The sequence below is a fragment of the Rousettus aegyptiacus genome, unplaced genomic scaffold (assembly GCF_014176215.1).
Source record: "Rousettus aegyptiacus isolate mRouAeg1 unplaced genomic scaffold, mRouAeg1.p scaffold_m13_p_1, whole genome shotgun sequence".
NCBI classification, from domain to species: domain Eukaryota; kingdom Metazoa; phylum Chordata; class Mammalia; order Chiroptera; family Pteropodidae; genus Rousettus; species Rousettus aegyptiacus.
In genome coordinates this window covers 117376859-117392170 of record NW_023416284.1, presented here as the reverse complement: position 1 = coordinate 117392170, position 15312 = coordinate 117376859, and the positions used below count along the sequence as shown (strand labels likewise).

At 33.2% G+C, this 15312-nt stretch overlaps 1 protein-coding gene across 5 annotated transcripts in view; it reads right to left on the bottom strand.

The window, feature by feature from the left end:
* The window catches only part of COL19A1 (collagen type XIX alpha 1 chain), a 296141-nt gene that overhangs the window by 127649 nt on the left and 153180 nt on the right, over positions 1–15312 (bottom strand). For all 5 annotated transcript variants that reach the window (XM_016157628.2, XM_036219122.1, XM_036219115.1 and 2 more), the window contains one exon: positions 2330–2383. In XM_016157628.2, coding sequence (XP_016013114.2) covers positions 2330–2383 — 54 coding nt within the window. The remainder of the gene's footprint in view (positions 1–2329; positions 2384–15312) is intronic.

Here is a 15312-nt window from a genome sequence, read left to right as displayed (position 1 = left end):
TAACATATCTATCATTTAACATAGCTACCTTTTTTATGTGTGGTGAAAACACTTAAGACTTATCTTTTTAGCAAACGTCAAGTATACAATATAATATTGTTAACCTATAGTCACCATGCTGTACATGAGATCTCCAGAACTTCCCTTGCATAACTGAAACTTTGTACCGCTTTGCCAATATCTTCCGATATTCCCCTCCCTCAACCTCTGGTAACCACCATTCTACTTTCTGATCCTATTAATTAGACATTTTTAGACTCTACGTGTAAGTGAGAAGGTTCAGCATTGGTCTTTCTATGCCTGGATTATTTACTTAACATAACGTCTTCCATGTTCATCCACACCGACACATCCTTGCTGGCAGGACTTTCTTCTTTTCTAAGGCCAAATAATATTCCATTGTGCGCATCTATACATACTTTTTTCTTTATGCATCCATTTGTCAATGGACACATTCTTTTTTCATGTCTTCGCCATTATTAATAATGCTGCCATGAACATGGGAGTGTAGATATCCCTACTCTACCTGTAGAAATTGTTACATTTTGTGTTTCTTACAATTCTAACAGGTGTGATATCTCACTGGGGTTTTGCTTTGCTTTGCCCTGATGATTACTTTTTCATATACCTGCTGACCATTTGTATGTCTACCTTTGACAAATGTCTATTCAGGTCCTCTGCCCATTTTTTAATTGGGTTATTGCTCTCTTTGCTATCGAGTTACCTGAGTTCCTTATATATCTTGGATATCACCTAGAGAGTATAACATCATCAGTTTCCAGGAAGGGGTAGTTACTAGAAGGAAAATATTTCTTAGATGTCGAAGACAGAAATTAGTTCAGAAACATGGCCCTGGATGCAATAGACATCTTGGCTATCACTGTGAGAAAACAGGATAAGAAGCCTGGAAATTAACTTCACAAGGTCATTTCATCAATTCCTGTCCCCCCCATCCCCCGCCCCTTGCCCCCCAGTGGGTTAAATGCTCAAGACAGCTACAAAAACATAAATCTAGGAAAGAAATTTTTAAGTTTTTTCCTGAGGTGGATTAATGAACTCTTAAATGAAAAGAGGCTGTAGAGCAAGGGAAACTACAATTATACACATAGGTGTTGAAAGTAGAACCCAAATGTGACTACTTTGTAAATAAAAGTATCAGCATAGTGCCAGTTACTAGCAATGTACCCTATCCTAGTTGCTTAAATATTTCAGTTTCTCTATGAAGAGAATGTTCAGTCCCATTCCTGACACCCCCTGAAGGCTCAGGATTGTTTCCTAGGAAAGACTATCAGAATGTTAGAGGGTCAGAAATTCATATGAGAAGAGAAAGAGTTAAAAGAATTGAAATTTTATTAACCTGAGAGATAAACCTTGGTAAAATACACCATTGGTCCTCAAATATTTGAAGGACTGACATGTTTGCAGCAACAGACTTATTTGCCAGATGGCAGGACTGGAAGTAATAAAAAAAAAATTGACTAAAAGACAGATTTGGTGTTATACACTGAGACAATAAAAGATAGTGTGGGATTAAGAGACAGAAGCCCCAAATTTAAGGCCTGGTTCTACTTTTTTATTAGCTTTGATTTTAGACAAGTCACCTAAACTCTGTGAGTCACAGAATCCTCCCTGTAAGGTCAGAAGTTAATAATAATCATATAAGAAAGGATACATAAAATATTTTGAGACTTAAAATTGATCTAAAAGAGTAATAATAATAAACCACAAGAATTGGGTACCCCATTGCTAAAAGCGTTCAGGAGAAGCTGAGTGATTATTACTGCAGGGATTCTTTTAACTAAGGATAATAACGCTTACCCAGACTAGGGATGAAAGATAATTGCTATACTCGCAATTGTGAGTACAATTTATTAATATTCTGTATAGTTTATCTCAAAAGCAGTAAATAGTAATGATAGAATTACAGAATCAGTAATGTCAATAATTTAATTTGGCTAAAGAATGTAGTTAATATCCACAATCCACAGAATTCATGAATAGGCTGGAATTCCACAAAGATACTCGTCAACTTAACTCTGCAAATATCAGCATAACTAAAAACCCCCAAATATAACCAAATATGCTCTAGATCAAATTACAGTTAATTCATTTCACCCAAACTATATCTCTACATTTGTGCTGCCAATCTTGAAAATATATAGAATTTTCTGGATTGTTTTTTGTCAAATTCTCTAATTTCAGTCTTTGGATAGTTGATACTCTCCTTATGCCCATCTGCTTGCTATATTTTGGTTTTATTTTTATTAGTGTTCAGAAATAAGTAACCCCTGAGCTAGCAATGCTTGCCAGTTGTTCCAAGTTTACTTACCCTCTGACCCTCCTTTCCAGGTGGACCTTGGGGTCCTTGAATCCCCAGAGAACTCTATGAATAAAAAAACACACATGTTAATAGACTGTTTCATGTACACCCGGCTCACAAAGACTGTTGTGGAAATTAATATCTAGTTTACTAATTAAATAAAATTTTAAAAGTGATTTGAATTCTTCCAAAGTTAGGCTATGTAATATATTAATAATGATGAACTGTCCTCCTTTTACTGGTTTATCTTGATAGTTAACTCCAAGGAAGAAAAAAAAAGTAATTCCAAGCCAGGTGTGAGGCCCACTGTCCACTTCCAATGATGACTCCCACATGGTCAGAACCACATTTCACCAAACTACCATAAATAAATGCTAACAATATTTGCAAGCAGAAAAAAAAAAAATCTCTTTATATATTTAAACTCTGTAAATACATCTATATTTTTGATTGATAGCTCTGTATAGATCCTCTAAGAAACTAAGAAAACACATGATTATGATGTTACTTTCAACATGTGTATTCATAACATTTAATTTTTAGTATCATAGACATTATTTAATAATTTTTCATAATATTATCAAGTGGTAGGGAAAATAATCATTTTTCAGATCATAAAAAAGGCCCATGAAATCCCAGCTGTTGTTAATCGGGAAGTCAACTCTTCCTGATTCTTACAGATAGTTATTGTTATATGGGAGTTCTAGTTCTTCGTGACAATCAAAATGATATTGCTAGCTTTAAAAAATCTTCAGGAGTTAGTGCTAAGTTGTTACTTCTTCTGAAAGCTTTGTCTTAGTTTCTCCTAATGTTTCCTTCTTCCCTATTCAAACTTTATGTGGGAGATTTAGGCCCATTTTCTTCTCAGTCTACATTCTCTTGCCAGTGGGCTTTGAATTCTCTAGGCCAATAATTCTAGATTTATAACCCTGGTTTATTTTCTAATTCAATTGTCCACATATCCAATTGTCTGCTTGACCAGACTCACTCCTTTTTCTTTAAAAGTCATGGCTACCTTAAAACTAAAATACCAGATGTGCTTGAGATGACCTATAATTATCTATCATGTATATTCTCATTTTTCATAGAAACCAAATTTTCAAAATGTTTTAACATGCATAATTTTACTATCTAATTTTATTTTGAATAGAAAAAAGTTATAGACATTTTAATTTTTTATTCAGATAGGTTTCATTTGATTAAAGTTGTCATAATTTAGCATAAATTATGGAAACTAATTTTTAAAAAACATTAGTACAAAAAATTCTACATGTATCAATAATCTTCAGTATTCCCTCAAATCTGACTCCTCCACAAAATACTAATCAAATGTATGTATTTATTACTTTCATTTCTTTTATCTACTTTTGAAAAATTTAATGTTATAAGGACATGTGGGGCCTATGTTTTATTGATTTTGATAGAAATAAAAACCAGGGAATGAAAAAAGTGATTAGTTCTGTTTGTTGCTATAAAAAATACCCGCCAAATGTTATGTAACTAAGGAAAGTTGGCTAATTAGGCCAACTTTAGGATGGTAAATTCCTAAAGTGTATAAGAAAAAAAATGTTAAAAATAAAAAATACCAAGAATTAATTACAATATAATAACAAGGATCTGTATCATTATTTAACAGACTGACACAATCTTGGCTCTACATTAAACTCTTCTCTTTTACCCTTGGGAAACTAGTGTCATTTCATGAATAGTCAAACTTATATATAACATTTTTGATATCCATCCAAATGCTGACAGCTCTTTCAGTGTTTTTTAAAAGAGCTACTAAAACATATACACACCAAACATTCATCAAGAGATTACTATTAATTTTGAGCCACATATAATAAAAATTCCACTTCCTTTACAATTTTTCCTTTGAAAAAATTATATAACAAAAGCATACATAACACAAAAACATTAAACTTGATTTAAAATGTGTTCAATGGATTAAAAACTATTTTTGAGAACCTTCTGTGTGCAATGTCCAGATAACAAGATAAAGTATGTTCACCTACATAAACCCACTTACATGCCTCCTGAATGTTCATGATTCTGAATCCTCTCTCCACCCTTTTCCTTTCTTAAGTCTAGGAATTCAGTGAAAAAATGGGAAATTATTTTTAATCTCCAATGGATTACTCACTATTTGAATTATTCATGACCCATGTTAAATCTTAGCCACATTGTATTCGTGTTCGGAACATTTTTGAGCTGTATTTACCAAACATTAGTTGACATGTACATAGAAAAATGACATTGATATTGTCATTAATAAAACACAGGCCAATCAACTATAGAAAAATTATATTTTTAAAAAATTAAAATTTGTAGATGACTTATTATTTATAATTATCCAGCTCATTCTTCCTCTCATTTAGTAAAATAAAAAAAAAATACTTATTACTTACTATGAAAGTTATACATATACCTAAGCCCCAGCTTACTTAAATTAAACTTGGGTAGGGCTACGCATTTGTCTCAGAACCCTCCCACAATTCTTTCTTATTCTAACCTTATAAATGTCATTATTTGAATATTTTACTCTTCCTCTTAGTTGACTACGATTTCTAGAGGACAGAGGATCATTTTTTTTTTAATCTTCTATCACACTTATAGAAGAGATTCAATAAACAGCAAATTGAATTGTAAGGAAGAAAATACTGAAATAGAATAACACTGGTTGGTGGTGGTGGTAGAAAACAGAGTTCTGCTCTACATATAATATTTATTTTCAAAATGTGGACTTGGACTTAAATACCATATTGAAGAGCTTTCAGTCTTATCTGCGTTCCTCATCTAAAGCGATTCCTCCAGTCTCTGATATCTAAGGATAAAACTGCCTACTGTTCATTTAATAATAGATCATTTACAACCTACAACATCATCTCTATTACAGATCTTATTTAAATATTTGACCACTACTTGAGGTTTTATAGACATATATCATTTTTCTAGTTAGGGAATCATATCCTAAGTGTCTTTGTGCACAAAACATATTTGGATAATTGGTACATTATTTTCTTTTCTGATTTAATTTGCCAAAGAATAATGCCTATCCACTTCTACTTTTTTATCTATTTAATTTGCTGTGAAAATGACTGTAAACTGGGTTATTCCTAAAATTTCACAAACATAAAGATTTATTGTCTTTCAGAAAGAGAAACTTGAGAATATATTTACGATATTCAAGATATAAATATCTGCATATGTCTGTCAGGAATTCTGGACATTAAAAATGTTCACCAAGAAAGGAATTCGTAAGGCTGTATCTCTTTTGGCTAGGATAAAAATATGCAAAAATAGCCCAATCCAGAACACCATTTTAAGTTCCAGTGGATAGCTATTACAGTGTGTTATATTTCATATAGCTCTCTCTGGACAATCTGCTGATTATTTAAGACCAGCTAGAGCTTATCATCATGCAAGCTCATGTAAATATTTAACTGGGAAATTACTTAGAATTAACTGGTTCAGAACAAAATTTTGAAGTGTTTAACAAATACAGCAGATGTTTAGTAGAATTAATAGGGTAGGTTAATTGCATTGGACACATTTTTATTTGTGAAAAGAGGCAAGATATATTCATAACTTCTCAATCAAAGAAAGAAGCTGAAGTAAAAGAGGGAAGTTTCATTTTCATGTATGATTTGCACTTCCTTGCCAGGAATGCTACAGAACATATGATACCTAAAACTGACTTCAACAAAAATGTTATGCAAGTAAGTGTATTTTAAGTGTTATGATTATTGCTTTAGAATATGCATCATAGACTTGAAACATAAAATTAAACAAAAACTGAATAAATTCTTAAAATTCCACTAGAGTATTTTCTGTGTTTCAAATAGACTACATAAAAATTAAAATTGAAAACAGAGTTTATTTGTTTTAAGAGAAAATTTCATGCCTTTAATACGAGAACAATGGGAACAAACTATAAGTTGGAGACATCACAACAAATAACAAAAAGCAAATAGGTAAAAATATAACAGACAGATAGTCCAGTTATGGGAAAAGATTTTTATATTAGTTCTGAGAAGTAGCATTTAAAACTTTTTATGTTAATAAATTAAAAGAGCAACCAGTTTTATGTTATTTCACAGAATTATAATGACACAAAAAAAGAATTTCCTGGGATCTTTGGAAACATGGCAGAGTGAGAGACGTCCCTAGATCTCTCCCTTTGAAACAATAATAAGTTGAACATCTAAAACTCAACAAGAAAAACACCCAAACTGCACACCAGCACATCTGAGCATGGGATCTGTGCAAAAGAGCTACTATAGGTCAGAACCTTGAGTGTCGGGCAGTGGACTGGGAGAAATGAAGACGCTGTCTTTCACAGCCAGAACTCCCTGTAGGAGGAGGGGGAGCAAAGAAAGTGTGTTGACTTCCCTAAACAGCCATGCCTAAGAGTGCTGTGAGCTCCATGCGGCTGGCGGCAGTGCCCAATCATCAGGGCAGAAGGCAGAGAAACGGAGATGGCAGAAAAGTGGGGACGGCAGAGAAACAACAGTTGATTTTTACCAGTCATTGTTGCAAAACAGAAGCTGAGCCACAGCCCTCAACCCTGAACCCAGAGGGCACCTCCTCCCATTTCCTCGAAGACTAAACACTGCAGAGCCCCAGGAGAATCTGAGGAAACGCTACCGAAACTGTCACTTACATGGACAGGAACTGAAACTGAGGGTAGTGAGACTGATTAAACATCTATAAGGGAAAAAAAAGACATTATTAAGACTTTATATAAAGCAGAGATCCAAGAGGCTTAGATGCTATCTACTGGAAACCAAAAGAAAAACACCTTCTTTGCAACAGGCTAGGGACCATTCTATAATAAATCTTCTTTCTGGAAAACAAACAAACAAAGAAACAAAAACCAAACACACTTCCATTTATGACCAGGCAGAGGAACAGTCCAAAAAACATCATGAACAACCATGGTGACAAGGCATCTCAGAAAGAAAGAGAAAAATCTCCAGAAAATAAGCTTACAGACATAGAAATATATGACTTAAATGACAGAGAATTCAGGATGGTCCTTCTGAAAGAACTTGATTAGATTCAAAATGAATCATATCAACAATTTCAGAAACTGAAAAAACAACTAGATGAGCAGAATGAGTTCTTTAGCAAGGAGATTGAAACCCTCAAAAAAAACCAAATAGACCTTCTGGATATAAATGATACACTGCGAAAGTTGAAAAATGAAATAACAAGCTTGGAAAACAGAGTTGACCAAATGGAGGAAAGGATCAGTGATATCAAAGACAGAAATCTAGAAATAAATCAGAAGGAAGAAGAGAGAAACTGAAGAATGAAAAATACTGAAAGAGAAATACGAAAACTAGCAGATACCATCAGGAGAGGAAACATAAGAATAATGGGACTTTTCAGAGAGGAGGAAAAGGAACAGGGATTAGAAAGCATTTTCAGATAAATACTTCACGAGAATTTCCCGAATCTAAGGAATGAACTGTAGCTTGGACTTCAAGAAGTCAATAGAACACTCAATTATCTCAACCCAAAAAGGCCTTCACCAAGACACATTGTATTAAAATTGTCAAAAATCAATGACAAAGACAAAATTCTCAGGTCAGCCAGGGGAAAGAAGACGGTAACTTATAAAGAAAAAACCCATTAGATTATCCTCGGACTTCGCAGCACAAACCTTACAAGTCAGAAAGTAGTGGAATCAAATATTCAAACTATTAAATGAAAGGAACTACTAGCCATGAATACTGTATCCAGCTAAGCTCTCCTTTAGATAGGAAGAAGAAATAAAGACTTTCCCAGACATACAAAAATTGAGAGAATTCTCCACTATGAGGCCTGCACTATAGGAAATACTGAAAGGGGTCGGCTCACCTAAAACAAAATGACAAAAAAAAAAAAGCATAATTAGGAGTAAGGTGACTAGTAGGCTGATAAAAGCAGAGGAGTGCAACCCTTACTAGGAACAGGGCATTATAAACTTAAAATAAGAAGAAATTTGCTATAGCAAGATAGTAATAAACATTCAGCATACATAGGGACAAATTGAGACAACAGTGACTGAAAAGGGGAGGATTTAAAGATCCAAATTCTCAAAGGGGAATGGAGATAAGACACACGCAGAAGAAAATGGATGACTGCATATATATATATATATATATATATACACACACACACACACACACACACACACACACACACACACTATCCTTTACATATTTGTAATGGTAACCACATGCCAAAGATTCAGAACTGAAGTATATAGCATAAAACAAAAAGGACCATAGAGAAAACTGACAAAAGCCAACCAAAAAAAAAACAAAAACAAAACAGAAACACAAGGACAAAGAAGCAATGGAAACACTGAGCTACCAGAAAGCAAAAGATAAAATGGCTATAAAAAGACCTCATATTTCAATAATCACCCTAAATGTAAATGGACTGAATTCACCAATAAAAAGACACAAAGTTGCAGATTGGATTAAAAAAACAAAACCCAATCATATGCTGCCTCCAAGAGACACATTTCAGTTCCAAAGACAAATATAGACTCAAAGTGAAAGGGTGGAAAATAATATTTCAAGCAAATGATATTTAGAGAAAAGTAGGAGTAGTGGTACTAATATCAGATGAAATAGACTTCAAAATAAAAAAAGGTAAAGAAAGATACTGAGGGACACTTCATAATGACAAAGGGAATCACACACCAAGAAGACATAACACTTATTAATATCTATGCTCCCAATCAGGGAATCCCGAACTATGCGAAGCAATTACTAACAGAACTAAAGGGAGAAACAGACCAAAACATTATCATGGTAGGGGACCTAAATACGCCACTGTCAGATATGGACAGATCATCCAAACAGAAAATTAATAAGGAAATAACATCCTTAAATGATACATTAGACCAACTAGACATAATTGACATTTATAGAGCCTTCCATATCAAAACAGCTGCTTATACATTCTTCTCTAGTGCACATAGAATATTCTCAAGGATTGACCACATATTGGGACACAGAGATAGCCTCAACAAATATAAGAGGATTGAAATCATACCAACCATATTCTCTGATCATAATGCTTTGAAATTAGAGATCAACTATAAAAAGGAAGTGGAAAGAACCACAAATATAAGGAGATTAAACAACATATTACTGAAGAATAACAACATACTACTGAAGAATAAAAAGAGAGATACATAGAAACCAATGATAATAATAGTACAACATCTCGAAACTTTTGGGACATGGTAAAAGTGGTCATAAGTGGAAAATCCATATCATTACAGGCTTATCTCTGAAAACAAGAATGAGCTCAAATAAATAATCTAACACTTCATCTTAAAAAACTAGAAAAGGAAGAACAAATGAAGCCTAAAGCCAGCAGAAGAAAATAAATCTTCAAAATTAGAGCAGAGTTAAATGAAATTGACAACAACAACAACAACAACAACAACAACAAACAAATGTAACAAAGAGCTGGTCCTTTGAGAAGGTTAATAAAATTGACAACTGATAACTCCCTGGCTAGACTAATAAAGAAAAAAGACAAAGGACACAAATAAACAAAATCAGGGATGAAAAATGGGAAATTATGACTGACATCACAGAAATCCAAGAATACTATGAAAAAGTATAGAACATCAAATTTAATAATCTAGAAGAAATGGACCAGTACTTAGAAAGATACAACCTTCCTAGACTGAACCAAGAGCTGGAAAATCTAAATAGACTGATCAGCAGTATGGAATTGAAACAATCATCAAACCCTACCAAAAAGTAAGAGTCCAGTACCAGATGGCTTCACCAGTGAATTCTTCTAAATATTCAAAGATTTAATGCCTATTCTTCTCAAACTCTTCCAAAAGGTTGAAGAGGAGGCAATACTTTCCAACTCATTTTATGAGGCCAATATTACTCTGATACCAAAACTTGGTAAAGATAACACAAAAAAAGGAAACTACAGATCAATATCTCTCATGAACACAGATGCAAAAACTCTAAATAAGATACTAGTGAACTGAATATAGCAATATATTAAAAAGATTATACACCATGATCAAGTGGGCTTCACCCCAGGGACACAGGGATGGTTCAACATAGACGAATCAATTAACGTGATACACCACATAAACAAATTAAAAATAAGAATCATATGATCATGTCAGTAGATGCAGAAAAAGTCTTTGACAAGATGCGGCCTCTGCTTATGAAAAAAACACTTAACAAAATTGATATACAAGGAAAGTACCTTAACATAATAAAGGCCATATATGACAAATCCTTAGCCAACATTATACTTAATGATAAAAAACTGAAAACTTTCCTTCTAAGATCAGGAACAAGGCAAAGCTGTCCACTATTGCCACTCTTGTTCAATATAACATTGGATGTCCTAGTGAGTACAATCAGATATGAGAAAGATATAAAAGGTTTCCAAATAGGAAATGGATGACATGATTTTCTATGTAGAAAATCCTAAAGACTCCATAAGAACACTACTAGAAACAATAATCAAATATAATAAAATCTCTGGATACAAAAATAAATGTTCAGAAATCCATAGTTTTCCTATACTCTAATAATGAAATATCAGAAAAAGAAGTGGAAAAAAATAATTCCTTTTGAAATTGTAACAAAAAGAATAAAATATCTAGGAATAAATTTAACGAAACAAGTGAAGGACCTAAATAATGAAAACTATAATACCCTATTAAAAGAAATCAAAGAAGATACAAAGAAATGGAAAGATATTTTATGTTCTTGGACTAGAAGAATCAACATAGCTAAAATGACCATATTACCCTAAAGCATTATACAGATTTAATACAATCCCCATCAAAATCTTATAGCATTTTTTAAAGAAATAGAACAAAAAAATCACCAGATTTGTATGGAAGCACAAAAGACCCAGACTGCCAAAGCCATCCTGAGAAAAAAGAATGAGGCTGGGGGCATCATGCTGCCCAACTTCAAATTATACTATAAAGTAACAGTAATCAAAACGGCATGGTATTGGCAGCAAAACAGACTGATGGACCAGTGGAACAGAATTGAGAGTCCAGAAGTAAACCCATATTTATATGGGCAAATAATTATCAACAAAAAAAACAAAAACATACAGTGGAGAAAGGAAAGCCTCTTCAATTTATGGTGCTGGGAAAACTGGAAAGCTATTTGCAAAAGAATGAAACTAGACTGTTGTCTATCACTGCACACCAAAATTAACTCAAAATGGGTTAAAGACCTAGATATAAGACCTGAAACAATAAAACACATAGAAGAAAACATAGGAACTAAACTGAAGGACCTTGGACTTAAAGAGGATTTTATGAATTTGACTTCAAAAGCAAGGAAAGTAAAAGCTAAAATAAATGAATAGGACTACATCAAATTCAAAAGCTTCTGCTCAGTGAAAAAAATCATCAGCAAGGTAAAGAGAGAACCATCCACTTGGGAAAATATATTTGCAAGTAACACCTCCGATAAGGGCCTAATATCCAAAATATACAAAGAACTCATACAACTCAATAACAACAACAACAAAAAACCAAATGATCCAATCAAACAATGGGCAGAGAACCTGAACAGACACTTCTCCCTAGAGGACACACAAATGGCCAATAAATATATGAAAAGATGCTCAACACCGCTAGTTATTAGGGAAATGCAAATCAAAACCGTAATGAGATACCATCCCTTACCTGTTAGAATAGCTAGAATCAACAGGACAAGTAATACCAAATGCTGGAGAGGCTATGGAGAAAGAGGAACCTTCATACACTGCTGATGGGACTGCAAATTGGTACGGTCACTATGGAAAACAATATGACGGTTCCTCAAAAAACTAAGAATTGATCTACCATATGATCCAGCAATCCCTTTACTGGGTATTTACCCCACAGACTTGAAAACCCATATCCAAAAAGATATTTGTGCACCAATGTTCATAGTAGCATTATTTGCAGTGGCCAGGACATGGAAGCAACTGAAGTGTCCTACGATAGATGATTGGCTAAAGAAGCTATGGTACATATATACAATGGAATATTACTCAGCCATAGAAGAGATGAAATACTGCCATTTGCTATAACATGGATTGACCTCGAGATAATCATGCTAAGCAAAATAAGCCAGACAGAAAAAGTTGAAAATCACATGATATCACTTATATGTGGGCTATAAACCTAAAAACAACAAATGAGCAGGACAAACAAAAGAGACTCATGGATGTGGACTACAGACTAGTGGTTACTAGAGAGCTATAGACATGTTTATTAGTGGGGTAGGGGAGAAGGAGGGAGGTAGATGGAATAAAGAGGGTCAAATATAGGGGGATGGGGAGGGTGAAGTGGGTAAAGGGGATCAAATACATGGTAGCTGAAGGAAACTGGACTTTGGGTGGTAACATACAATAGAATATACAGATGTCAAATTATAATGTACACCTGAAAATTACATAATTGTATTAACCAATGTTACCCCAATAAACTTAAAAAATAATAAAACAAAATAACGTGACAGAAAAGCTAGAAAGCTGGCAGTCATAGCCTAGCAAAAAAGGAATTTCCCTTTGCATGTGTAAGTGTTCAGAAAAAGAATTCTATGTTATATGTAAAAAAAATCTATTATTTTTTCATAAGCAGTTGTCAATGCACATTAGGAAATAGATGATGTCTTTGAAATAAAAAATAGAATCTCTTCCATATACTATAAAAGCTCTTACAAAACTATCCACTAACTGACAAGAAAAGAATAAGAAGAGCTGTGACTAGAAATAAAACACTGTAAAATATTTGTGTGGACAAGAATGTTTCAGTTATTATCATAAACAAGTTCTATGACTGGATGGACAATTTTATCCTACCTTCGACAGTTTAAAAAAATAGAGGTCATGTGTGGTGCTTTCAAAACTTAATTTTATTCGAAAGCCCTGGCAGCATTTTAGACAAGAGACATATGAATTATGATTGTTCCATGTGGTTGCAAGGGCACATTTTAATAATAATCTTTTTCCATGTTTTTTGAACTCAGAAATCATATCTCTTTTTATTATACAGATTCTGAAATAGCATGTTCTCAGCTCTACTGATTCAGCAATAATACTAGCTAGATATGTTATAAATTGAAGGTATAATCTATAAATTTAGAACGCTATGGGACATGTAAGTCTTTCAAACTTTCTTCCAACAATGATTTTTGTACCTTTTTGAGACACTCCATTTCATAAGTTGTATACATCCTCAGTTCCTTTCCATTTTGCAAATTATGTAGCACAGTGGATTGCATTTAATGGGTGTTCAATGGATGAATGACTGCTAAGATTCTGATTCTTTACACTTTTGGTACTTCTGCTATAGTGAGAACATTAATTGCCATAGCTACAGAAATTCCAATTTAGAAACATATTATTCATCAACAAATCTCACTTGATATCAAAATAATTCAAGTTATTTTTAATTCTTACATGGCAGTATTGCAAAATAGATGCTATACTTTCACATGGAGGAATTTACCATTCATTAGAGGAAGAAATATAACCTGAATTCTTTAATTTATCTCATTGATGAGGATTAAGTACTTAGTTTTTCAAAAAACAACATAATGGAAGAAATTAAAGTATTCAATCAAATCATTTATTAATAAGTAATAGAATCAATCAAATTACTTAAAATGCTATAGCATTTAAAATAATGTAGTTTCATATTTGGTAATTATCCTTGATTCTTTATTTGTCCTAAGTAATTCTATATTTTGGTCATTTCATATTTTTCATTATTCTTGACTATGAAAAACTATGTAGATTTGCCTTATTTTGGCCCTAACCTAATAAATGAAATGGTTTGATTTCTGTTAACTCAAGGTTCTGTTGACAAGCAAAAATATTGATAGGTCATGGTCTGTCAAATCTATTTGTATCATCTGTCTTAATGATTTATGTGAGGACAAATATGACTGATTCAGTTTTAATGATTAGTCTGATCAAATAACAGTCTATTTTTGAGTTGGCTTTGCCATAGGTCAGTGGTCATATGGAAACATGGCTCCACTGCACAAAGAAAGAATAATCTAAACATAGGTTGTTTTTAAATGTCACCTGACATCTTCCAAGAAATGGATAACATGATAGAAACGTAGTTTGAAATTTAATACCATCAATAACTTTTACATATGGGCTATGTAATATAAATGATTAGACTAAAGGAAACTTAATATAGGAATTTTAGGGTTAAAACATAAATCAATACAGAGCTATTCATACACCACAATTAAAGACCTAGGCATTCAATGTAGACAATTGTGAAGATAGTTTATAAACTATTAGGCTAAGTGAGTTGCAATTGAGTAAGATGGCAAAAACCAAGCTTTTAAGAGAAGGAAATACTCCAAAATGTAAAAAATTTTAAAATATTAAAAACATATATTAAAGTACTTTTTTCTTTTTAAATTCTTTCTGCTGGCCTTCATCCTTTCTTCCAGAAGCATCTGTTTTTCTCAGGAGGATTAAGATTGTAATACCATAAGACAATGGAAAAGTCAGTGTTCATCTTTTTGATATCCAAGAAAGCTTTGTTGAGTTCACACATAATAGTAGCCTGGAAGTTAGGCTCTATTAATAGAAGAGTGTTTCTAAATATCAACTACCTCACCACAACAGATCAAGAAATGTTCTCATAGATTTTAAAGTTTAACCAGGAATCACTGGGCACAGAGGAAAGAGCAGATGTAAGGGTACCTCGACCAAACCAATGTAAAAAAGCCCTTCCCTTTGGCTTTTCTCAATAAAAGGTTTCGGGAGAAGAATGGTGAATCAGTCAGACACCAGTCTTTCTGCTTTCCCTCTTTTTGGGAAACCAAGAGGAAGAAGGCATTAAATTTCTCAGTAGTAACACTGACGCTAGAAGACAATCGTGTAAAATCTTCAGAATTATGATGAAAATAATTTTTGACCAAGAATTCTATACCAAGACAAACTACCCATCAAGTATGAGAGTA